Raw genomic sequence first — 25259 nt, 5'->3', positions numbered from 1 at the left:
ATAGAAAGTCCACCATGTGTTATTTAGAGGCGCTGAGGAATTTATCCCAGCAACAGGAGAGCCCTGGCATCGGGCCCCACGTGCCCTGGTCCCTGCGTGTCCGGGGACCAGGAGGGCGACAGCACGCCCACTGCGCACAGAGACTTCCCCAGAGGACCTCCCTGTTGCTTCTCCGATTAACACACTCACGTTACGGCTTTCACAAAACAGGCTCGTCCCAAAATGGGCTTCAAATGAGCCATGATGCTCCAAAACTAAATGGCCACGGGGGGACTCCTTCCCAGACGACTTCCCCGGCACGACAGTCCACGGGCTTACCAGAAGCTTCCCTCGGCGGGACTCACCTCTGCTTCCCAAATATGGAGAGCGTCTGGATTTGCCTGCGAGGTGGAGGCTTCTCTCAGAACCGCGTTCTGGAACCCCAGCCCATCTCCGCTGAGCAAGGAGTAGGGCTGACACCAGGAGTAGGTACTGGACCACCCAGCACTTCTGTCTCCCTCCCGCGGGCAAGCTGTCACCCGTAATGGCGACGTGGAGGGGGACTGGCACCTATGTCCACAGCGCTAGTCACGACGACTGGAAGGTGGACACAGCCCGATGGCCGCTGATGGCCAGACGGATCCACAAAACGTGCTCCATGCAGGGCAATACCCTTCCGCCATCAAAAGGAACGAAGCCTGACACCTGCTACCACATGGATGGGTCTTGTAAACGTGGCGCATGTGGTTCTCCGAGTAGACGTCCTGAACAGCGGACCTGCAGCGACAGAAAGCGGACGGGTGGTGTGGTTGCCAGGGGCTGAGAGGAGGAGGCAGGAGGGAGGGCGACAGGGTTTCTTGGGGGACGACATTGGGCAGGAGTCACACAGAGGCAGTGTTCACACACACATACCAAACGCCACAGAATTGTTGACTTCAAAACGGTTAACCTGGGGCGCCTGGCTGGCTCCGTCAGTTGAGCGTCCGACTTCGGCTCAGGTCATGATCTCACGGTCCGTGAGTCCGAGCCCCGCGTCAGGCTCTGTGCTGACATCTCAGAGCCTGGTGCCTGCTTCGGATTCTGTGTCTCCCTGTCTCTCTGACCCTCCCCTGTTCACTCTCTGTCTCAAAAATAAATAAAACATTTAAAAAATTTATATACATATATATGTATATATATATATATATACACACACATACATAGGGGCACCTGGGTGGCTCAGTCGGTTGAGCGTCCAACTTCGGCTCAGGTCATGATCTCACGGTCCGTGGATTCGAGCCCCGCATCGGGCTCTGTGCCGACAGCTCAGAGCCTGGAGCCCGCTTCGGATTCTGTGTCTCCCTCTCTCTCTGACCCTCCCCTACTCATGCTCTGTGTCTCTTTCTCTCAATAATAAATAAAGATTAAAAAAAAAAAAAGACTACAGAATTGTTCCCATAGGATTTCACGCTCATGGGTTCTGCTCATGCAAGGGTCTCTGTGTGAGCCCATTTCGCGGGCCGGGCAAGCCGAGGTCAGGAGAGGAAACCATGTCTGCCGGGAGTCACGCTGTCAAATCAGAAAGGGAAGGCAGGGATTCCACCTCTGGACGTCATGTTCTAGTTTGATGAATATCAGGCAGACGTTGCGCATAAGAGGCTGGGAAATGTAACAGACCAGGGGTTTCACCGGGATGCTCTTGGGTTACTAACAATGAGAAAGAAGCCGTCCCCACTCTGTAAAGGACAAGGACGTGTCCAATGCAGCGACAAGGAGCAACCCAGTTCTGAGAAATGGGCCCCTGGCTCTGAGACCAGCTTCCTTGGCGAAATCAGAGAAGCTCATCCTTTCTGTGACCGTCACGGGCCACCCGCCAGCCCTTGACCAGAAGACAGACCGCACAAAGCCGTGGCTGTTAATCGGGCCTCCTCGGCTACTCGAGGCTGCCATAAATAATGCGCCGTGCGGCTATCCAACCACGAACGCAACCAATGTTGCCAGATGTCAGAGACGCACCAGGTGTGGAGCCACAGCAGCCACGGAGGGCTTTCCGGTTGTGCCCACGGAGAAAGCACGACCGGGCAGTTTCCACTTGGGACGGCCGTCTGAGCAAATGTCAGCCGTTTGCTCGCTGCGTGGTTCTGAGGGCTCCGGGTCGAAGCAGAAGAACCGGCCACCGCTAACAGCAGGTCCGCGCCCACCACGACCACCAGCGCTGGGGCGCCTCAGGGCCTTGAGCCTCCACCAAGCACAGCGAGTTTTCTGAGGCCACGTCTAAGGCCACCAGCGTGTGCATCCGCTTCAAGCAGCCTCTGGAGGGCTGGCGGTCACCAGGACCTCAGCACTGGGCGGGGACAGACCCTGTCTGGGACAGACCCCACGGCGCCCTGTCCGCGTGCAGGGAAGTCAGAACGGCAGGAGGCAGGCGGGACTTGGAGACAGTGCGATGATCCGGGGGGGACACCCAGGCGCCCCAGGAACCTGTTGCAAATGAACAGCACAGCACAGCAGAGGATGGAACAGACTAGAACAGAACTCTATGTATGTTCTATAATCAAATCGTACGTTATTTTCCTTACCAGCAAAAATGACTTATGTATTATTATATATATTAACATGTAAAAATCAATAGCTTTCTTACAGAAGAACAGCCAATCAGGAAAGAAATCGGGGCACCCGGTGGGCTCAGTCGGTTGAGCATCCAACTTCGGCTCAGGTCACGATCTCGCGGTTTGTGGGTTCGAGCCCCGCGTCGGGCTCTGTGCTGACAGCTCGGAGCCTGGAGCCTACTTCGGATGCCGTCTCCCTCTCTCTTTCTGCCCCTCCCATGCTCATGCTCTGTCTCTCAATAATAAATAAATATTAAAAATTAAAAAAAAAAGACGAAGAAAGAAAAAAATCCCTTTAAAGATGGCAAACAAAGGGGCTCCCAGGTGGCTCAGTCAGTTGAGCACACAACTTCGGCTCAGGTCATGATCTCACGGTTTGTGAGTTCGAGCCCTGCATCAGGCTCTGTGCTGACAGTTCGGAGCCTGGAGCCTGCTTCGGATTCTGTGTCTCCCTCTCTCTCTGCTCCTCCCCCATTCACACTCTGTGTCTCTCTCAGAAATAAACAAACATTAAAAAAAAAGAGCAACAAAGGAGTGCTAGCCTTACCAGACATTAACATATATTATCAGTATATAAATAATGTGCTTGGTCCTGCTGCATGAACAGATCAATCAATAGGACAGGCTTGGATACATGGATCCAATTACCGATGAGAATTTAATGTATGATAAAGTGGCACTTTTTTTTTTGAGTTTATTTATTTTTGAGAGAGAAAGAGAGAGCGTGCACACTTGCAAGCAGGGGAGGGGTAGAGAGAGGGAGAGAGAGAATCCCAAGCAGGAATTCCACAAACCTTGAGATCGTGACCTGAACTGAAATCAGGAATCGAACACCCAGCTGCCTGAGCCTCCCGGGTGCTGCGTGGCACTTGTAATCAGTAAGAAAAGACTGGTCCTTCAATAAATGATATTCATAAACCTGGATAATTTTTGAAAATATTCTTACGCAATTTCAAAGTCAATTTCAGCTAAATCAAGTATTGAAACATAAAAAGGGGGAAAAAATGAGACTTCCAGGAGAAATCACGAAAAGGGAATTTTAAGCAAAGCAGACACACCAGAGATAAAGGAAGGGAAGCCCCTTTACGTCCGATACGTGGAAATTCAAAACTTCTGTACGGTAAAGAAAAGGCCACGAACAAAACCAAAAGGTAACTTACACAGTGGGATAAAATACTTGCGACACAAGTTGCAGACTCGGGTGTGGGTCCGGGTTTTGTGGGGCCTGCAGTTCACTCCACATGGGGAGCCCTGTCTAAGAAAAACAAAAACAAAATGAAAAAGAAAAAATCCGGGGGCGCCTGGGTGGCTCAGTTGGTTAAACGTCCGACTTCGGCTCAGGTCATGATCTCACGGTCCGTGAGTTCGAGCCCCGAGTCAGGCTCTGTGCTGACAGTTCAGAGCCTGGAGCCTGCTTGGGATTCTGTGTCTCCCTCTCTCTCTGCCCCTCCCCTACTTCTGCTGTCTCTTTCTCTCTCTCAAAAATAAATAAAAGTTAAAAAAAAGTGTTTAGGGCATCTGGGTGGCTCAGTCGGTTAAGCGTCCGACTTCAGCTCAGGTCACGATCTCGCGGTCCATGAGTTCGAGCCCCGCGTTGGGCTCTGGGCTGATGGCTCAGAGCCTGGAGCCTGCTTCCGATTCTGTGTCTCCCTCTCTCTCTGACCCTCCCCCATTCATGCTCTGTCTCTCTCTGTCCCAAAAATAAATAAACGTTAAAAAAAATTTAAAAAAAAAAGAAAAAGAAAAAAATCTGACGCAAAACGGCACAAACACGATTACTTACAAAGAATGAGAAAATGAACTGCAACAAATCCTACACTTTAAAAAGCTAACAGATCCTGCAAACATCACAAGATCCACAAAAATGGCATTGTGGTTTTTTTTTTTTAACTTTTTTTAACCTTTACTCATTTTTTTTACATTTTATTTATTTTTGATAGAGAGACAGAGCACCAGTGGGGGAGGGGCAGAGAGAGACAGAGACATAGAATCCAAAGGAGGCTCCAGGCTCCGAGCTGTCAGCACAAAGCCCGACGCGGGGCTTGAACTCACAAACCATGAGATCATGACCTGAGCCGAAGTCAGATGCTCAACCGACTGAGCCACCCAGGTGCCCCAACCTTTATTCATTTTTTGAGAGACAGAGAGACAGAGAGAGCGTGAGCAGGGGAGGGGCAGAGAGAGAGAGGGAGACACAGAATCTGAAGCGGGTTCCAGGCTCCAAGCTGTCAACACAGAGCCCAACGCGGGGCTCGAACTCCCGATCATGACCCGAGTCGAAGTGGGATGCTTAACTGAGCCACACATGCGCTCCTGGCATTGTGTTTTTTTAATTAACTGTCTGACACACCTCTGTAATATATATGTATTTTTTATTTTAGCTGCAGGGCACCTGGATGGCACCGTTGGTTAAACATCCAACTCTTGATCTTGGTTCAGGTCGTGATCTCACAGTTCATGGTTTCGAGCCCCGCGTCGGGCTCTGTGCTGACAGCTCGGAGCCTGGAGCCTGCTTCAGACTCTGTGTCCCCCTCTCTCTCTGCCCCTGACCCACTTGCATTCTGTCTCTGTCTCTCTCAAAACGAAATAAACATTAAAAAAATTTTAGAATAATCGATAAAATTTTGTCCTTTTAAATATTGGTAGTTTTAGGGGCGCCTGGGTGGCGCAGTCGGTTAAGCGTCCGACTTCAGCCAGGTCACGATCTCGCGGTCCGTGAGTTCGAGCCCTGCGTCAGGCTCTGGGCTGATGGCTTGGAGCCTGTTTCTGATTCTGTGTCTCCCTCTCTCTCTGCCCCTCCCCCGTTCATGCTCTGTCTCTCTCTGTCCCAAAAATAAATAAAAACGTTGGAAAAAAAATTAAAAAAAAAATAATAAATATTGGTAGTTTTCTTTAACAAATTTCTTTCACATAAAATTACAATAAACATACTTGGGTGTATGAACACAAGTTCCAGGTACTAGAATTCTGAGAGATTCTATTTGATTTGACTACCAGCAAACAAGTCAATTAGGTTTCTGATGGATCATGTCTCTGTTTGCTAGATCATCAGGGATAATGTTCCTGCAGGAGGAATTTCCGGTCGGCCACACGTGGATGAGAACGGCATCGTGGAAAAGTTTTACTTTGGAGGGCTGCCGGGGTTTTTCCACGGACCGGCTTCTGCCTCCACCCACTTCAGACCTCTCTCCTCACCCACTAGCACGTGATCCTAGTGCCAAATTCCACGAGATGCGTGGGTATGTGTCCAGATCATGGTACGGCCTCTGGCCACGCAGGACGGAGAAGGGGAATTCAGCACAGAGAAGAGTGAAGTCTTACAGGAAGCCATCCCTTTTCAAAATGGCTAGCGGTGATCTTTGTACCCACAAGTGACAGAAAGCCCCTAAACACATCCCACGTCATCCGAGTTCAACGTAACCCGAGCGGAACCGCCTCTTGGCCGGGTCTCAAGACTGCCCACCGCCCGCCGGAACAGGAGCAAGGTACAATCCTTTTGGAAGAGTGCAGTGACAATAACTTACTGGGCTGAATCCTTTCCGGGGTCCTGTGAGGGTTTATACAAGTGAGAGTCTCTGAAAACTGAACTTCATCGGTTTCATGATAAAGCTGCCTCTTGACAAACTAAAGACTAAACTGCTTAATATATAAAGAGCTCTTACAAGTCAATGAGACCAACAATCCAACACAAAGATTGGAAAAGGACATCAATGCACAGCAACCCCAATAAAAAAATGAGGTGCTGTTACAACACAATGTCCAATACATGTTAAGTGAAACAAAGAAGAAAAAAACCCCCAAATACTGTCAGGGGCACCTGGGTGGCTCAGTCGGTTAAGCATCCGACTTCAGCTCAGGTCATGATCTCACAGTTCGTGAGTTCGAGCTCCGCGTCGGGGTCTGTGCTGACAGTTCGGAGCCTGGAGCCTGCTTTGGATTCTGTGTCGCCCTCTCTCTCTGCCCCTGCCCCACTCAGGCTCTGTCTTTCTTTAAAAAAAATAAACATTAAAAAATTTTTTAAAAAAAGACTGTGTATGTGTTCCCTTGTTTGCATATAAAACAGGAATGCTTAATGTTTCAGGAAGTTCACGCACAATGGTAACAGTGGTGGCCTCTTGAGAGAGGGGCAAAGGACCTAAGAGCTTGAGTGTGCGAGGTCCCATTTCCTTTGGCACAGTGTGAATTTTTCACACTAGGTTGGTACCTAGGTTTGAGTTGAAACCGGCCCTGGGGGTCTGGAACCTCAGACGGCCCCTCTCCCCCTGCAGCCGGCGTCTGGAAGGTGGGCACCAGCGTGGCAGGTGGGAGGCCCGTGATCCCTGCAGCCACAGCCCTGGGCCCACCTCACCAGCCGCTCTTGGGGGCAGGCCTCTGGCCCAGCGGCCCCTCCTGCGCTAGGGAAGGCACGGTCCCCCAGGGCACGGTGGCGGGTCAGCGACTCAGGGCTGGGAGAGCCACCCTGGCTGCGGGGCAGACCCCAGGGCCTGAAACTCTGTCCTGGGCCCTGGGCCCAGCACCTGCTCCGAGCCACGGACTGAACAGGCAGCCAGAGAGGATAGGATCTCCGCACCCTCGGCGTCCACCTGAGGACCACGCTGGTCTCACCACCTCAGTGTGTTCACCGCAGGTATTACACAGTCAGGAGGCCTTTTCCGGTGCTCGCTGCCCTGGCCGTGGGTGGCAAACGGGCCAGTTCCGGCATCTGGTCCAACCTGCCGGAGCCCAGCCGCCTGGCGCCATCAGGAGCAGCGCCCGGTCCACAGCCGCTGAGAGTCGTTGATGGCATCTGGAACATCTCCAAAAGTTTATAGAAAGAGCGACTTGAAGCCCACCAAGCACAGCACTGGCGAGCCCTCCACGGGACGGACCGGGGACATTTCAGGCCTTCTTGGGCAGCACCGAATCATTTCAGCTCTGCCTTGTCTGCTCACGTGAAAACAAAAACCAAAAAGCAAAAACAAACAAACAAGCGTTGAGACTATTTCACCCAACAGCCCACGGGCTGGAGGAGAGACTTCGTGACAGGTGTTTTTAGCTGGTTGGGAAACTTCCACCAGGAATTTCAAATCCGCATGCGTCTTGCCAAGTGCAGAGACGGTCCCGGACGTGAAAGCAACGTCAGCTCGCCCAGCAAACGGGGAAACCCAGCAAGCTAAGATCAAACGGGCTAACTGTTCCTAGACGCGGCTTTGGAGAACAGCGTAAGACTTGTATCAGGGTTTGCCAGTCAGATGCCCCCGGGGACCGACCAAGGGAACGAATGAGGGCAACAGCCTGAGGGTGAGAACCTAGGTCCCTCCAGGGGGCTCTTCCCTTATGACTTTTAAGGCCACGTCACTTGCCACGTAATTCTGCCGTGATAAAAATGGTGGGAGGACACCAGGTATGGTGTTGAGACTTAGATCCCAGGCAGGGGTGTGTGCAGGGGGTGCCGAGGGTATGGGTGTGCGGGGGCCGCCAGGACTAAGTACCCCGGGCTGAGGGCTTGGACAACAGAGCTCTGCTCTCGGTTCTGGAGGCAGGTGGAGAGCAGGGTCTCAGCAGGGCTGCGGTCCTGAGGTCCTGAGCCCCCCTCCCCACATCCTCACTTGGTGGTCTTTCCCCCCCGTGTGTGTCTGTCAGATCTGAGCAGCACATCTGTCACCCTGGATCAGGGTTCTGAGGGACTGAGGGTTAGGACGTCGACATGTGAATGTGGGGGGGACACAATTCTAGAAGCCCACCACGGTGGGGCACCGGCAGTCGGCCGGAGCGGGGAGGGGCACAGCCACACCCCAGATGTGGGGAGCAGGTGGACAGGGCCCCCCGGCGAGGACACGGCTGCTCCCCGAGTTCTGGTGGAGAGGAGTCTTCCCTTCCGGACGCCCCCGGCTCTCCTGAGAAAGCACGTTTCCTTGCGAGAAGAGCCTGTGGTTGGGTTTTTAATGGAATCAACTCAGCCTTTTCTGGATTATTCCAATAACTCGAAAATCAAAGCCACAGAACGTGAAAACGAAGCAGCATTTAAAAATGAGCTTCCGAGAGGCTGCACCACTTGGCACTCTGGACAACAGTGTGGACGGTCCTCAAAAAATCAAAACCAGAACTACCCTGCGACCCAGCAATGGCACTACTAGGCATTTATGCAACGGATACAGAAATGCTGGTTCGAAGGGGCACACGCACCCCAACGTTTTCAGCAGCGCTATCGACAACAGCCCAGGTATGGAAAGAGCCCAAATGTCCATCGGCTGACGAATGGATAAGGAAGATGTGGTTTATAAATACAACAGAGTATTACTCGGCAATGAAAAAGAATGTAACCTCGCCGTTTGCAACAACACAGATGAAACTAGAGGGTATTACGCTAAGCGAAATTAGTCAGGCAGAGAAAGACAAATATCATATGATTTCCCTGGTATGTGGAATTTAAGAAACACAACGCATGAACATAGGGGAAGGAAAGGAAAAATAAGAGAAAAACAGAGCGGGAGGCAAACCCTAAGAGACTCTTAAATACAGAGAACAAACTGAGGGCTGCTGGGGGGGCGGGGAATGGGCTAGATGGGGGATGGGCATTAGGAGAGCACCTGTTGGGATGAGCACTGGGTGTAAGAAGAGAATCACTGGGCTCTGATCCTGAAGCCAAAAGTACACTGTATGTTAACTAACTTGAATTTAATTTTTTTTTAAAAAGGAGGAGAACCCCGCTCTTAGCAGAGCATGTTGGACGTACCGGACGGATGATAACCTCACGCTAATCCCATGGTGCAAATGTTCCCCAAACCTCCCTCCCTGCGAAATAAACCAACAGACTGTCCCCAGCCAGCACTCAAGCCTCCTGTTCCCAAGACACAGCTCACACGCCTTCCCCTCAGCTGCCTTCTTTCCGGTGCCGGTCCCCAAACAGCTTGCAGTTAGAAGCCTGGGCTCTGGAACGACCCAGAAGCGGCCGCCGGCACAGCACCGCGGTCCAGAGCCGGTCTGTGCTGCAGAACCAAACACTAAACAGATTAAGTTAACGACTACATCCTTCCGAGGCCACAGGCTCCCCAGAGTGTGACAAAGCTTCCGTTCCTGGAACGTGGCTAATTGGAGCACCAAATATGAACATCCTGGTTTGGTGAATTTTCCATCTGGGATTTAGCATTCTCGGCCTAAGAGATAGGAGGAATTCTAGAAAGGGGTCCTCTGTCAAGATTTCACTGAAGGGTGGGAAATAAATACGTTTTCAGGGTCAAGCAGAACTCGTCGATGTGGGAAGGAGCGTTCAAGCCCCACCAAAAATAATCCAGATTAATTTCAAACTGTGCAAAGCAAATAAAGCCCATGTTTGAGCTCTTGTTGGGGTCCTTCCTCTTGACAGTCTTGAGGAGAAAACCTCTTCACAGAGCCAGAGGGGACTGGGCCGTTGTGACCTCAACACCTTGGAAATTATATACCGGCCTACTGCACCATCCAACTTGTCCTTTGAAAAATCTACGCACTGAGAACTGGGACCCGAAAGTTTCTAGGTCAGACCCTCTAAGAGTAGGAAAATCACCCATAAGAGAAAACTCCTGGCTTTCAGGAGTGGACCAGTTGATGGTATAAGGTGCAGGTCAACCAACCATACCCCCACGGGCTAAATCTGGCCCACCACTTGTTTTTGTAAATAAAGTTTTATTGGAACGCTACCACAACCATTTGTTTACATATGTCCGCGGCGGCTTCCACGCCGTCACGGCAAGGCTGAAGACTTGTGACAGAGACTGTGTGGCCGACACAGCCTCAAACGTTTCCTGTTTGACCCTTGACAGAAAAAGTTCTGGGGCAGCTGGTTGGCTCACCAGGTTAATCTCAGGGTCGTGAGGTCAAGCCCCACTGGGGCGTAGAGGCTACTTAAAAGAAGAAAAGAAAAGAAAGAAGAAAAAGTTTGCTATTCCCTGGGCGAAGGTTTCCAAATGTTTTGATAGAATATCCCTCCCCACAAAAGAAATTATGGGTATCACCCTAACGTATGGATGAGACACAAATTACTCCCTACTTGCAAAGGGTAGGACAGTAAAGGTGGAGAGCCTCTGGCAGAAACTACCTTGACCAGGCAGCCAAAGTAGCATCCCCAGAAGGAGGACAGACCGAAACCACGTGCCTCGTGGCACGATGGCCTCCGAAGAGCTCGCATCACTGCCGCAGGAGCCACGCCAAAAAGGCATCACCAAATCCGCTCTGAGGAGACATCGGGCAAAACCCCAACCAAGGGACGGTCCACAAGACCGAGCCGTACTCCTCACAAACGTCAAGGTCACGGGAGACGAGGAGGGGCTGGGGTCCGTTCCGGATTGAAGGAGACTGAAGAGACATGAGAGCCTGAAGCGTGGGTCCCGCGTCGGGGCTGGACCGGGAACACAGTAGCATCGCAGGACATTCTCGGGCAATCGATCAAATTAGAACACGGACTGCAGACCGGGTAACATGTTTCACTCATGTTAAATTTTCAGATTTCGATCACTGTACCGTGATTGTGTAAGTAAACGTCCTCATTCCTAGAAAAATAAATGTTCAGGAATAAAGGGTCGAGGTAGCTGCAGTCTACGTTCAAGTAGATGGTTCTGGGGGCAAATGTCTCCCTACGCGTGGATAGACAATAGTCGGGTAGGGAGGCTAAATGGTAAGGAAACTGGGGCAAATTACAAACAATTGATGAATCAGGGTAAAGACCATTAAACAAAGAAGTTCTTGCTGTGCATGTTAAATCATGTCGCCATAACAGGTTTTTAAATGCTAAAATAGAAGAAAAAATACAAAAAAAAAAAAAACCCACAAAAATACAAAATACAAAAATCCCCACATCACCGCAAGGACAGAGCTCCTGTCTTGGAATCACTGCTGGTGGTCCCAGCTGTCGGGTTTAAGGACAGGCCAGTAATGCAAAGGGGCTCGGCCCGGAGGCTCTCGTTCCCCACGCCGAGCGCCGATTCCCGGGCGCCCCGGCCCGGCATCCTTGCGCGACACGGCTGGGCTTCTCCGCGGAGCTCAGGACCTCGGGTTTGGTGGGAAGTCGCCTGGAGCAGCTGCCTTCTTCCCCAGGTAGCTCTCCCAAAACAAGCAAGGGGAGACGCTCAGGGGTGTGCAAAGTTCGGCTAGTGTGGCACATACCGCGAATCCTTTCTGATATCCATTCACCCTTTTCTCTGTGTAAGTAGGACATTGATTAATTTAGGGTGGCGATATACCCAGACTCTGTTGGAGCTAGAGGAGGCTGAGTTATGTGATTCTGGCCAATGAGCTGTAAGCACAAGTCTGACAGGTGTCAAGAAGGAGGCGTTCCAGGAAGTTCTTTGCTTTCCTGACGAAGGGAGACAGATGAAGTCAGTGTTATCCCTCATTCTCCTCTTTCCTGTCCTCAGTACGGATGCAATGGCTGGAGCTGTGGCAGCCATATTGCAATTATGACAGAAAGGCCAAGAGAACCACGACGATAGCCCCGATATCCTTGACCCGTTAAATCATGGCCAGAAGCTGCTACAGTCAAACGTCTCCTCACGTGAGAAAAATAAAGCCTGATTTGTTTAAGAGACTGTTAGCGGAGCACTGTTTTTGACAAACCCATTTTGAATTCATTTAACAGTATTTTTTTTCCTTTTTTATTATGTGATCGCAATCACTGCATTATATTCTCCTAGGGCTCCTTCCTGCTCTCCCTGCCGCAAGAAGATAACTTTCAGCTAAACTGTGGACTAATTCTTAAGCCTTCGTTCCTACTTTCCTTCTCCAAACTGAACATTTCCCACTTCTGCTTAATTATTGATATGCTGCAGATATATTTAAGATGCGACCCTGGCATAAAGTATATTTAAAACCCTAGCGAGGGTTTCCATGACACTGATAAATAAAAAATGAGCTATTCGAGCCCGTCTCCCCTGACCGCCCAGCTGCTCTCGCACACGCGTCTCACTTTGCCGGCAGTCCTCCCGTCCGGTCCGTCTGTCCAGCCGGCTGATAGGACTGGAGGAAGGATCACACTCAGAAACATTAGGAGCCCAAGGCTCTGTGGGGGATAACAAGAGTTCACGTCAACGGAGAAGCTGTCAACACAGACGCGAAGAAGGAAGACTGCTGTTTCCAGAAGCGGATTCTCCGTGGCCTGAGTCAACACGGGGCGCGGACGATACCGCGTGACCCAGGAACAAGAGTACCCAAAACACACGAGGCTGGGACGGAGCCCGAGGACTCCTGGAGCAGAAACCGTGAAGGGCAACGGGGACGCCAGAGGGGGCCCCACGAGGAAACGTCGGCGCAAATGTGTCTCCTGCAACAGCTGGTTTCGCATGGGTCAAAAATTCTCCCCCCGGAGGGTGTTCATCTGGGTTAAGACGTGACGACCCCCGAAAGCCCAAATCATTGGGAATTTGTCTAGACAGATTACAGGAGAGGGATCTCAGGAACTCTCCAGTGCTCTCATCACAGAAGGCACAGAGCTGACCACGGAGGAACAGGGCACAGAATGGTACGTTCCGGTAAAAGTGGGAAAACAACTGCCGTACCGGGTGGAGGAGGTTTCATCGCACAGACTCCCGTGGCGTCAGCGGGACAGGCGTCACTGGCAGAGGTCTGGGGCCTGGGTGGGGGTTATGGGAACAGACCGCACCTAAGAGACCCTGGGGAGCGCCAGGGGGGGACACCGGGGGGGGTGCCAGGGGGATGCCATGGTGGACGCCAGGGGGACACCAGAGGGACACCAGGGGAGCACCAGGAGGGCGCCAGGGGGGACACCAGGGGTGTGCCATGGGGACGCTGGGGGGACGCCAGGGGGACACCAGGAGTGCCGGGGGGAGCCAGGGGGGACACCAGGGTGACACCAGGGGGGACGCCAGAGGGGATGCCAGGGGGGTGCCTGGGGGATGCCAGGGGGAGCTCCAGGGAGGACACTAGGGGGGCGCCAGGGGGGACGCCAGGGGGGGCCAGGGGGGACACCAGGGGGGACGCCAGGGGGGCACCAGGGGGACACCAGGGGGGCACCAGGGGGGCGCCAGGGGGGCGCCAGGGGGGACACCAGGGGGACGCCAGGGGGGGACACCAGGGGGGACACCAGGGGGGATGCCAGGGGGACGCCGGGGGACGCCGGGGGACGCCGGGGGGACACCAGGAGTGCCGGGGGGGCCAGAGGGACACCAGAGGGGCTCCAGGGGGGACGCCAGGGGGGTGTCTGGGGGATGCCAAGGGGAGCTCCAAGGAGGACACTAGGGGGGTGCCAGGGGGGACGCCAGGGGGGCGCCAGGGAGACACCAGGGGGGCGCCAGGGGGATGCCGGGGGGACGCCAGGGGAGCGGAGGCCTCCCTGACGGTGACCTTTGCAGCATCAGGGGCATGACCGGGTCAGATGCGTGAAAGGTGTTCACACACCCGAGCTCCGTCCTTTGCATCCTCAGTGCGGTCACAAGAGGACCGTGCCCTTGACAGCAGCTCTGCCTTCGGCCCACGCCCCCAAGCGACACAGGTGGAGAGACCCTCTCTGGACCCCAAGGGTGCATGCAGCAGAGCTCTCCCTGGGCGGCCAGGCCACGCCGCTGACCTGCACTTGGCCTCCACACGCCCACCCCCCCATCTGAGAGTCGACGTGGAGCCCCCTCCGCCCCCAGTCTGTGATGGTCGCCGTTGGTGGCCGCTGACCGGCTGCTGTCCCTCGCCAGAACCGGACCGCCCGCGCCGTGCAGGGGGGCAAAGACGTCCGTACTCTGTCCTCGGGAACAGCAGCCCTCCTCGGTGCCTCCGAGTCCCGGGGCCTGTGGACCGGCAGAAAGTCGCTCTGTGGGGACGCTGGGGACTTCACGCTTCGCGCGGTGACTTCCCAGGGCGTGCCGTCACACTTCCATAAACTGAACACCCGCGTGCCACCCAAGGGGAGCTGACGCGGCAGCGAGCTGTTTCCGGGCCGGCCACACACGCGGGGCGCCCACTGCGGCCCCGGGGACCTCGGCCTCCAAGTGGTCGGGTCGTCCTCTTTCCTGAGCTGGGACGGACGCCTCCAGAGCACATCCAGACGCGTGGTCTCAGCTCCTTTATCTGGAGTCGGGGACTCTCGGACTGTCGGGTTTTTCAGCCCCATCAAATGCCCACACCACCGCATAGATGCCGTTTACTCACCGTCTCAACAATCCCTTCCCAGAAAAGTCAGAAACTCTGCGCCAAAGTGCCCCCCCAGACCTATTTCTTATCATTTTACACGGGAAAAGGTATTACAGGTTACACGTCAACCCGGACGCCCCAACTGGGTTCCCACCACGTCACTCAGAAACAACAGAAATCCTGCCAGGACGTACCAAGCTGTCACGTTAGCAAAACCTCATCAAACATCACTCCCGTCGGACAAGTCGTGTAATTCTTGTAACGGCTGCTTTGAAGGACGTGCCTCCGGGACGTCGGAGATGCTCGGCCCTTTTGCTGACACGGGGCAGCCTTTCCAAAACACCCACTTCGAGGTTCTGCCCACTGACCTCTCAGTGCAATTTGAGACTGTGTTCACTTATTTTTCTCAAAATGTTGTCCTGAATTTGGGGGATCCAAAATTTACATTTTCTTGGGGCGCCTGGGTGGCGCAGTCAGTTGAGCGTCCGACTTCAGCCAGGTCACGATCTCGCGGTCCGTGAGTTCGAGCCCCGCATCAGGCTCTGGGCTGATGGTTCAGAGCCTGGAGCCTGTTTCCGATTCTGTGTCTCCCTCTCTCTCTCTGCCCCTCCCCCGTTCATGCTCTGTCTCTCTCTGTCCCAAAAATAAACAAATGTTGAAAAAAAAAATTTACAAAATTTACATTTTCTTGTTAAATGCATATCTAAGAAATGATATACTTGTGTCATATACTTAGAAAATAAAGTTGGGCAGGGCGCCTGGGTGGCTCAGTCGGTTAAGCAGCGGACTTCGGCTCAGGTGACGATCTCGCGGTCCGTGAGTTCGAGCCCCGTGTCGGGCTCTGTGCTGACAGCTCGGAGCCTGGAACCTGCTTCGGATTCTGTGTCTCTCTCTCTCTGTCTCTGCCCCTCCCCCGCTCGCACTCTGTCTCTCTCTCTCAAAATACATAAATAGTTTTAAAAGGGGGGCATCTTCTCGCACAAAACGGAAATACTCACAGGACCTAACACAGCACTGTTGTGCAAGCTCCGCACAGCATACACCTGCCTTTCTCACAAGAGGAGAAGCACCAGCTAAACACCCTCCATGACTCGGCAGAACACGTGCTGTGCTCGGGCCAGCGCTCTGTGCAGATTTGTCCCGTGTGTGTGTGTGCATGTCAGTTCCGGGTCCACACGTGGTTCCCCACGGAACGTGACTGAGCTGGCGCTCCTCCAGCCGGGCCCCTCCTCCAGGCTGACAGGCCCACAGCACGAGGGAGGAATAATCACGGAGTTAACCGGCGAGGTTTTCAACGTGCTTATTACAGTGGCAAGAGCTGACCTATCCTCACTGATTCCACAGGCAATAAATTCTAGCTCTGGGGAACCCCCTTCCGCCTCGACAGGATTCCGTTCCTCGTCTGTGTGCAGGGGTGACGACACCGTGCCTGCCCGCCGGGAACGGGATGCACTCATGTGGGAAGCTCATGGCACGGCCTTCTGCAAAGGATGGTGCATCATCGCCGTCATTGCAAAGGTATTCAGTGAACGCTTCTAGAATCTAGCTGAACCAGATGTATCTACGCTCATTAATGGATAAGAAATCTGTCCCATTTCTTCCCAGAGGCTGACCCATAGGTCTCGGGGTCCTGCTTCCAGCTCTGACCGCACCTGCCGACCGCTATGACTGTTAACTATTACCGCTCCTTGGGTGTCCTCTCCAGGTGAGGGCTTAGACCAACAAGGTCCGCTTGTGGTTCTCCAGGGTCCGTCTCCCTTCCCCTTGGAAATAAGAAATCGTGAGCAACACTCACCACTGTTTATGTCCACGAACCACTGCTCTGCCCCACCCTGAGTTCCCTTTTCCGCTGTTTCACACCTGCCTCAGATTATCTGATTTTTTTAGGTTTATTTATTTACTTGGGGGGGGGGGAGGCAGAGAGAGAGAGCAAGACGGGGGGGAGAGAGAGAATCCCAAGCAGGCTCCGCGGTCAGCACAGAGCCCGACACGGGGCTCGAACCCACCAACCTCGAGATCATGACCTGAGCTGAAATCAAGAGTCAGACGCTTAACTGACTGAGCCCTCCCCCGCCCGGCGCCCCAAAATTGTCTGATTTTTAAAGGTGAGGGTTTATAAAACCTGAGGCATGCGCAAGTGCACGTGAGGGTAGGAGTTGGCCCTTGCCAGCCGCATTTCCCCGTGTCGGCCCCACCCCTGGCTCTGCCCGCATCACCGGGACCTGGGACTGGTCCTCACCACCGGGCTCCGCACACCATCCCACCGGCCACTGTCATAGCTGGAGACCCTCACGACCCTCTGGTGCCACCTGCCGGTTCCCCTCCCGTCTTACTGAAGCTTCCTTAACTCTCAAAAAATAAGAGAAAAAAAAAAACAAACGAAGCCTGGGCTGCTTGCCTCTCTCTCACCTCAATTCTGGGAGGGAGGGACGGCATCCGATTCCTAACGTGGTGCGTAAATGTGCACCTGCTGCAGAAAACACGAACAAGCCCAAAGATGAACGGTACTGTGACCTCCTGCCCCCAGACAGCCCCATTTTGAAATAATTACTGTTCCTGGTTTTGGCACCTACCGTTCCAATGTGTCCCGTGTGTTATTATTTTACTATGTGTGTTCTCTTAAATGTATCCTCTTCTTTTCTTCAACCCGTAACATTAGAGGAAGATGCTTGTTACTTTCTTTCTCCCGGATTCTGTTCTGTAACCAGATTCGTTCTACTTAACACTCACTCACTCGTTACGTAAGCTTCCCTTTCCAGTCCTGGCGTTTAAACACGGTCCTCATAGAGCCGTCCCGGAACATCGCCAAGCCTGCGGTGGACATTCCCGGACGTAAACTCGGCTGTACATCCTTCCTGATTTCACTGCAACGCGTCCCTAGGAACAAACCCCTGGGTCAACTGACACGGGCGTTTCTACGGCTCTTGACTTACTTTGCCAAACTCTTCCCAGGGCGCATCTGTTTGCATCCGCGAGCGACGCCTCTTCCCCAACATCCTTGCCAACGTTTGGCACCATCGTCTTTCAAAAACTGCAGCCAGTCTGGTCAGAAACGGCACTGCTTTGAGTTCATCTGTCGGGGGCCTTGTACACACCAGCCACGGGCAGGCGTGCAGACTTGGGCAAGCTGCCGAAACGATCTGTGCCTCAGTCCCCTCATCTGTAAAATGGGAGGACAGCCTCACAGGTTTGTGTGAGCCTGAGACGGGCCCGTGCGCGGAAAGCCCGAGAGCAGGGCCTCGTATGTGGCACCGGGTGGGTGTCCGCCCTGCCCAGCGGCCCTCGGCCAGGAGTGAGGCGTGCGCTCTCTCAGCACGCGGCTCAGCTGGGCTCCTTCCGTTAGCCTGGCCCACAGCAGCAATCCTGAAACAGCGTCATGTACTTGCGAGCAACACTGGGTCCCAGGACATTTACCGTTAGGGACACTGGATCGAAACTGGACCCAGTGGACCGGAAAAGATTTTAGGATGCTGACACGAGCCAGTACCTTTCAATTGTGTGGCATTTTAGAATCCGAAAAGATGTTTTTGATCAAAAATAATAATAGGGGCGCGTGGGTGACTCGGTCAGTTAAGCATCTGACTCTTGGTTTTGGCTCAGGGCCTGATCTCATTGTTCATGAGTTCAAGCCCCATGTCTGGCTCTTTGCTGATAGCACGGAGCCTGCCTGGGATTCTTTCTCCCTCTCTCTCCTTGCCCCCCCCCCCCGTGCTCTCTCTCTCTCTCTCAAAATAAATAAAGCTTATTTTTTAATTCTTTTTAATGTTTTTACTTATTTTTGAGACAGAGACAGAGCATGAGCAGGGGAGGGGCAGAGAGAGGGAGACACAGAACCCGAGGCAGGCTCCAGGCCTCGAGCCCGATGCAGGGCTCGAACTCATGGACTGTGAGATCATGACCTGAGCCGAAGTCGGACACTTAACCGACTGAGCCATCCAGGCGACCCAGCTCTTTTTTAAATAATAATAAGATGAATTCACAGATGGACGGTGGGATGGCTAGGTAGGTAAATTTATGCCAAAGCAAACATAGCGACGTGCTCAGTGTAGACTCTGGACGGCGGGCACATCTCTGTTCATTGTAGAATCTGGACGGCGGGCACATCTCTGTTCGCGTACAATCCTTTCACGTGTTTTACATGTTTGAAAGTTGCCATGAAGAGGGTAGACCCGGAGCCGCTTTGATACACTGTTTCATTTCTTTGCTCTGATTCTGAACGCGGGCATCAGGCCGCCTTGCCCTTTATGAATCTGCTTCCTCCAGCAAGACGACCCGGGGGGCGAGGGAGGGGGTGGGGGCTCCAGCCACACCGCTCCCCTCACAACCGCGTTCTGTCTCCTTGGCAAGGCCACCTTGAATCTGACCGCCAGCCACCGTCTTCAGTGCAGCTGGATCACGTGGTCTTCTAGAACTGGTTCTCCCTCTGTCCAGGCTCCCCTGGGCCTCTCCCGCCAGCTTGGAACTCGTGCCGTCTGTGCCGCAGCGGCCCTGGATCGGCTTCTCCTCGGTCCCCACGGGGAGATGACCACCGGCACCCGGCCCCATCCCACCGGCGCCACCGAAGAAGGGAGCTCACGCTCTTTGCCACCCGGTGGCCCCGGGCTTACGGAGGGAGGATTGTTAACAAGACGGCTGTGGGGCGTTGAGTAAATGTACGTGGCACAGGTGGTTTGTTTTTGTATTTGTAACATTGGGAATTCTAGAGTGGCTCAGGCTCCCACAGGGAGTGGTCTGGACAAGCCGGCCACTGACGTGTCTGTGCCCGCTACGGTCACCTGTGCGTTCCTTTCCTCCCGGCCCTGCTCTCCCCATCTCCAGCGGGATCACAGGGCGCCACCGAGCATTGTGGGAAACTCCCCGAAGCCACCTTCTCAGGAGGCCCGGCTTATTGAAGCACAGACTCAGCCTTTCATTCCACATATCGACCAGAGTCCCCGCTGTCCGGGGACCCTCGCGGGGCCTGAATGGCCTCCGTTCGACAAAAGCGTTGGCGGCAGGGATCCTGCACGCGGGGCCGTCCTCCAGGTAACCATTGTTTGCGAATTATTCATGTACTGCTGGCTCAGCCGCCTTCAGAAGCGGTGATAAACAGCTCTTAAAGGGTCGCATGGGTCAGCGAGAACACGGGATTTGATTGACACAGATTCTATTAACCCCAGGTTTTTAAGAAAACAGTTGCCAAGGACAAAAAGAAGCCACATTCCACAGCTGGGCAGAAAGCCTGGACCCAGGGGCTGTGGTGGGGCGCCCTCTGCTGCCCATCCGGTGCTCTGCAGGCTGCGAGCAAACTCCGGAAACACTCGGGAAGGTGTCCCCAGGACAATGCATACTCCCAGGTCCTGCGTGGGGGGGCGACGTGGCTTCTTGAACTGCACTTCTGTCGAGGTGTAACGTGCACACCGTACAATTCACCCGCTGTAAGGCCCCGTCCCACCTGCGGCCAGTCCCCACCCCGAGCCTCGGGCAAACACCTTGCCTGTTTTAGGACATTTGGGCTCTTTCCAGACTTTGGCTCTTGTCCATAGCACTGCTGTAAACACGTGGGGCACGCGCCCCTTCGAATCAGCAGCTTTGTATCCTTTGGATAAACACCTCCTGGTGCGATTGCCGGGACGTAGGGTCGTTCTATTTGTAACTTTTGGAGGAACCTCCACACTGTTCTCCAGAGCAGCTGCACCAGTTTGCATTCCCACCGGCAGTGCACGAGGGTCCCCTCTCTCCGCATCCTCGCCAGCACCTGTTTCCTGTGTTGTTGCTGTTGGCCTCTGACAGGTGCGAGGTCGTGTCCCATCGGGGTTTGGGTTCGTATTTCCCTGACGAAGAGGCGTGTGTAAGTGACGAATCGCTGAGTTCTACTCCGGAAGCCAACGCTGCAGCGTATATTAACTAAAATTTAAATTAAATAAGTAAATATGGAGAAACTGAAACAAGAAACCTCACGTGCAGGAAATCTGTGACAAGTGGCCTCTGGTGCCCAGCTGCCTTTCACTGGGCTGAGCTTCCGAGGCTCCCGTGCTGCTGGGGTCCCGGCGCTCTGTTCCCCTCGCTGCTGGAAGTGTTTCATTGTGTGCAGGGGCCACGTCTTCATATGCCTCCTCCTGTCCGTGGACATTTGGGTTGTTTCCAGTCTGGGGCTCTTATGAATGCTACTACAAAGGTTTGTATACAAGTCTGTGTTGGGTAAATATCTAGGAGTAAATTCTGGGTCAGATAAACAGCTAAAGCACTCTCCGAAGTGGCCACTCCATTTCAAGTTCCCACGTCCAGTGTCCCCGCCAACACGGCCCGCGCTCCTGCCTACCACGGACTCATCCTTTTGCTGGACTCTCCCCACCCTGGGGGCTAAGGGCACTATCTGAGAGGTTACCCCTAGTAGGGGCGCCTGAGTGGCTCAGTCAGTTAAGCGTCCGACTTCGGCTCAGGTCATGATCCCACAGTTCACGAGTTCTAGCCCCGTGTCGGGCTCTGTGCTGACAGCTCGGAGCCTGGAGCCTGCTTCAGATCCTGTGTCTCCTTCCTTCTCTGCCCCTCCCCACTCTGTCTCTCTCTCTCAAAAATAAACATTTTTTTAAATGTTATTTAATGTTTTTAAATGTTTTTTATGTTTTTTATGTTTTTTATGTTTTCGTTTTTTGTTTTTATGTTTTAAATGTTTTTAAATGTTAAAAAATTTAACATTTTTTAAATGTTATTTAAAAAAAATTTTTTTAAAGAGATTAACCCTAGTCTGCCCCACATTTGACCCATATAAGACAGTTTTTCTTTAAAAAATTAACACAGTTGTGGGGCGCCTGGGTGGCGCAGTCGGTTAAGCGTCCGATTTCAGCCAGGTCACGATCTCGCGGTCCGTGAGTTCGAGCCCCGCGTCAGGCTCTGGGCTGATGGCTCAGAGCCTGGAGCCTGTTTCCGATTCTGTGTCTCCCTCTCTCTCTGCCCCTCCCCCATTCATGCTCTGTCTCTCTCTGTCCCAAAAATAAATAAACATTGAAAAAAAAATTAAAAAAAAAAATTAACACAGTTGCAACATTTACACACAAGGAGGGCTGACATTAAGACCCCGATGTCCAGCTTCTGGAAACTCGGAGGTGCTGGAACCGATCCCACATTGCTAGCTGGCAGAGGGAGCTGGAGCTTCTGAGGGGGCTGGCATTTGCCATCCCCCCCCCACGGAACCCACCCCAGTCCCTGCTGCCTCCCCATCGCTGAGGTTGGGCACTGACCATCTGCCAGCTGATGGTTTTACTCATCATCAGGTTAGAATGAGATGAAACGTTTCCCACACTCACATCTATCAAAATTGGGAGGCGAGACAGCCCCAGAGGACCACGTATTTGAAGCAAAACTGGGAGGAAACACAGTTGCCACGTGGAAGTAAAGGCCGTGCCCCAGGAACCCCACGCTGACGACCGTCGACATAAAGGAAAGCAGGGCCGAGAGGAACATGGGACAGACCGCCCCGCCTGGACCGCGGAGCGATAAATCCCTCCCTTCTCTCGAACCCCCACCCCGAGTGGGTGTCAGAGATTCCCGGGCCACAGTCCGCACAGGCTGGTCCCGCTCTTCCTGACTCGTTCCGAGTCCTGGGCAGAACGCGGAAGGTCCAGTCGGGTGGCCCCAGGTACGGTGCTCGTCCGTGCTCACTTCTCATCCCTCGGGCACCACGTTCTCCTCCCCGGGAACGTCCTTCCCTCTCTGTGCGATTCCCGGAGTGTTTAAAAGTACAGATCAACCAGTGGGATCTCAGAACCACCGATCAGGCCGCAAACCGTACCCCGGCTTTTCCCGCTCCGGCAAAGGTGTCCAGCTTCCCGGCCGCCCGGGGAGGCTGCTTCAGGCCGTGGGACGTGAACACACACGTCACATGTACGTGCACGGGGACGCGACTGAGCAGCCGCTCGGCAGGGCAGGGGTGTGTGGTGGAGAACGCAGGTGTGGAGGCCGAGGGCATGGGGCCGGGGTCCCGGCTCGGCCACCCCCAGACCCAGGAGCACACGGCAAGGGGCCGGGGCCCGGCGTCCCCAAGCCTGCCCGCCTGCACCACAGGGGACGATGGCGGCACGTATCTCTCGCGGACGTCAGGAGTGAAGCCACTCGAAAGGCACTCGGCACGGTCACAGAGAGCTGCGTCAGGCCGTTATCTCAGGCGCCGGGAGCCAAAGACAACAGCACCAAATGGCGGCACCGACGAGCGATCCCTGGCGTTCGAGAAGAAACCGACGGCGAAACCGCCCGAGACAAAGGCAAAGGACACGAATAAACAAGAAAGAAGAAGAAAGACTGAAGTACAAACAGCCACCAACGGGACCAGAGCTGCTCAGGAGACGATACTGAGTTTACAACTTTCTTGGCAGCATTTTCACAGCACGTCAAACACCTTCACCGGGTCTCGAAGAAAAGAGGAGAAAAAAAACAAAGACACGTGTGAAAATGTATTTTGCAGAGCTGCTTATAGGAAGGGAGGGAGGGAGGAGGGGGGAGGAGGGAGGAGGGAAGGGAGGGAGGAGGGAAGGGGGGAGGAAGGAGGGAAGGGAGGGAGGAGGGAAAAGAGGAAGGGAGGGAGGGAAGGGAGAGAAGGAAGGGAGGAGGGAAGGGAGGGAGGGAGGAGGGAAGGGAGGGAGGGAGGAGGGAAAGGAGGAAGGGAGGGAGGAGGGAAAGGAGGAAGGAAGGGAGGAGGGAAGGGAGGGAGGAGGGAAGGGAGGAGGGAAGGGAGGGAGGAGGGAAGGGAGGGAGGAGGGAAGGGAGGAGGGAAGGGAGGGAGGAGGGAAGGGAGGAAGGGAGGGAGGCAGGAGGGAAGGGAGGAAGGGAGGCAGGAGGGAAGGGAGGAGGGGAGGGAGGAGGGGAGGGAGGAGGGGAGGGGAGAGGGAGGAGGGGAGGGGAGGGGAGAGAGGAGGGAAAAGAGGAAGGGAGGGAAGGAAAGGAGAGAAGGGAGGAGGGAAGGGAGGGAGGGAGGGAAGGAAGGGAGAGAAGGGAGGAGGGAAGGGAGGGAGGGAGGAGGGGAGGGAGGAGGGAGGAGGGGAGGGAGGAGGGAGAGGAGGGAGAGGAGGGAGAGGAGGGGAGGGAGGGAAGGAAGGGAGGGAAGGAAGGGAGAGAAGGGAGGAGGGAAGAGAGAAGGGGAGAGAAGGGAGGAGGGAAGGGGGGGAGGGGAGGGAGGAGGGAGGGGAGGGAAGAGGGAGAGGAGGGAGAGGAGGGGAGGGAGGGAAGGAAGGGAGAGAAGGGAGGAGGGAAGAGAGAAGGGGAGAGAAGGGAGGAGGGAAGGGAAGGAGAGAGGGAGGAGGGAAGGGAGGGAGGAGGGAAGGGAGGGAGGAGGGAAGGGAGGAGGAGGAGGGGAGGGAGGGAGGAGGGAAGAGAGGAGGGAGAGGAGGGGAGGGAGGGAAGGAAGGGAGGGAAGGAAGGGAGGGAAGGAAGGGAGGGAAGGGAGAAGGGGAGAGAAGAGAGGAGGGAGGGAGGGAGGGAGGAGGGAAGGGAGGGAGGAGGGAGGGAAGGGAGGGAGGAGGGAAGGGAGGGAGGAGGGAAGGGAGGGAGGAGGGAAGGGAGGGAGGAGGGAAGGGAGGATATGGTCTCCCATAGTTCAGGAGGCTGAAAGTGCAAAGTCCTGATGTGGGAGGCACCTCCCACTGGCTGTAGGGGACCCTCCCCTGCACCACCACCCCCCCCCCCGCCCCTGGGGGCCCCTGGGCTCCTTGGCTCACGGTGAGTCCCCTCTGCCCCTGCCCTCGCAGGGCCCCTCTCCACCTGTGACTTTCTCTGCAAACCCCCTCTTCCTAGAAGGCCTCCAGCCCCTGGGTCAGGACCTCACTGTGACATGATCACATGTGCAAAGACCGTATTCCCGAATAAGGTCACACTCACGGGTCCCGCAGCTCAGTACGTGGACATATATTTCCACGGGTAGGGGGCACCATTTACCCCCCCAGCAAGTGTTCTCCAACGTGGGCCGTGAAGACGCTGTTGGGGGCAGCAGGTTGCTGTGGGGGCTCCCGGCCACCAGGCCACCAGAGAGCACACAAGGCAGATCTTGTTTCCCGGGAAGCCCGGCCCTGCCCCCCTGCCCCACAGGGTCTCCTGACAAGGACGTGGCCCCTGCTCCCATCCAGGGGTGGGGTCTCTGCTCTGGCCACTTGAACCCGGGCTGGCCGACGACCACGCAGAAGTGACAACGTGTGACCTCCAAGCCTAGGTCACAGAGGGGAAGCAGCGGCTGCCCGCCCCCCCCCCCACCCAGGACACTCACTATGGGACCCGCACAGAAGCCCAGGCCACACAGAGAGGCCACGCGCAGCTGTCCCGACTGGGTCCCAGCCACGGCCACCAGGAACCGCCAGACGGCAGGGAAGGGGCCTCCTCGCGGACCCCACTCAGCCGTTCCTGAGAGAGCGCGGTGGGAACCGGTCAGCCCTGGATCATGGGTTACTTGTCACATGGCAGCGAATCCTCGAGGGAGGGATCGCCACAGACAGCAAAGTGGACACGCGGGGTGTGTATTTCGTCCTAATCCGCTCGGGCTGCTGGGACCGCGTCCCACAGACTGCGCGGCTCGTGGACAGCAGACAATGACCTCTCACGGCTCCGGAGGCTGCGAGGACCAGAGGCGGGTCCCTCCTGACT

General features: G+C 54.7%; 1 protein-coding gene across 5 annotated transcripts in view; it reads right to left on the bottom strand.

Moving 5' to 3' along the window:
• Positions 1-461: 461 nt before the first annotated feature.
• The window catches only part of STX2 (syntaxin 2), an 80418-nt gene continuing 55620 nt past the window's right edge, over positions 462-25259 (bottom strand). For 2 of the 5 annotated variants that reach the window (XM_045041704.1, XM_045041706.1), the window contains exon 11: positions 18604-20540. In XM_045041704.1, the coding sequence (XP_044897639.1) occupies positions 20280-20540 (261 nt within the window). In that variant the 3' untranslated portion in view covers positions 18604-20279. Of the gene's footprint in view, positions 757-1350; positions 2440-3727; positions 3823-9114; positions 11072-18603; positions 20541-25259 lie in introns of those variants that run through there. The other 3 variants (XM_023241267.2, XM_045041707.1, XM_023241264.2) reach the window with 3 other exon arrangements.

Source organism: Felis catus, chromosome D3 (assembly GCF_018350175.1).
Source record: "Felis catus isolate Fca126 chromosome D3, F.catus_Fca126_mat1.0, whole genome shotgun sequence".
Classification (NCBI taxonomy): Eukaryota; Metazoa; Chordata; class Mammalia; order Carnivora; family Felidae; genus Felis; species Felis catus.
The sequence above is the reverse complement of the archived record's forward strand: the minus strand, read 5'-3'. Positions and strand labels throughout refer to the sequence as shown.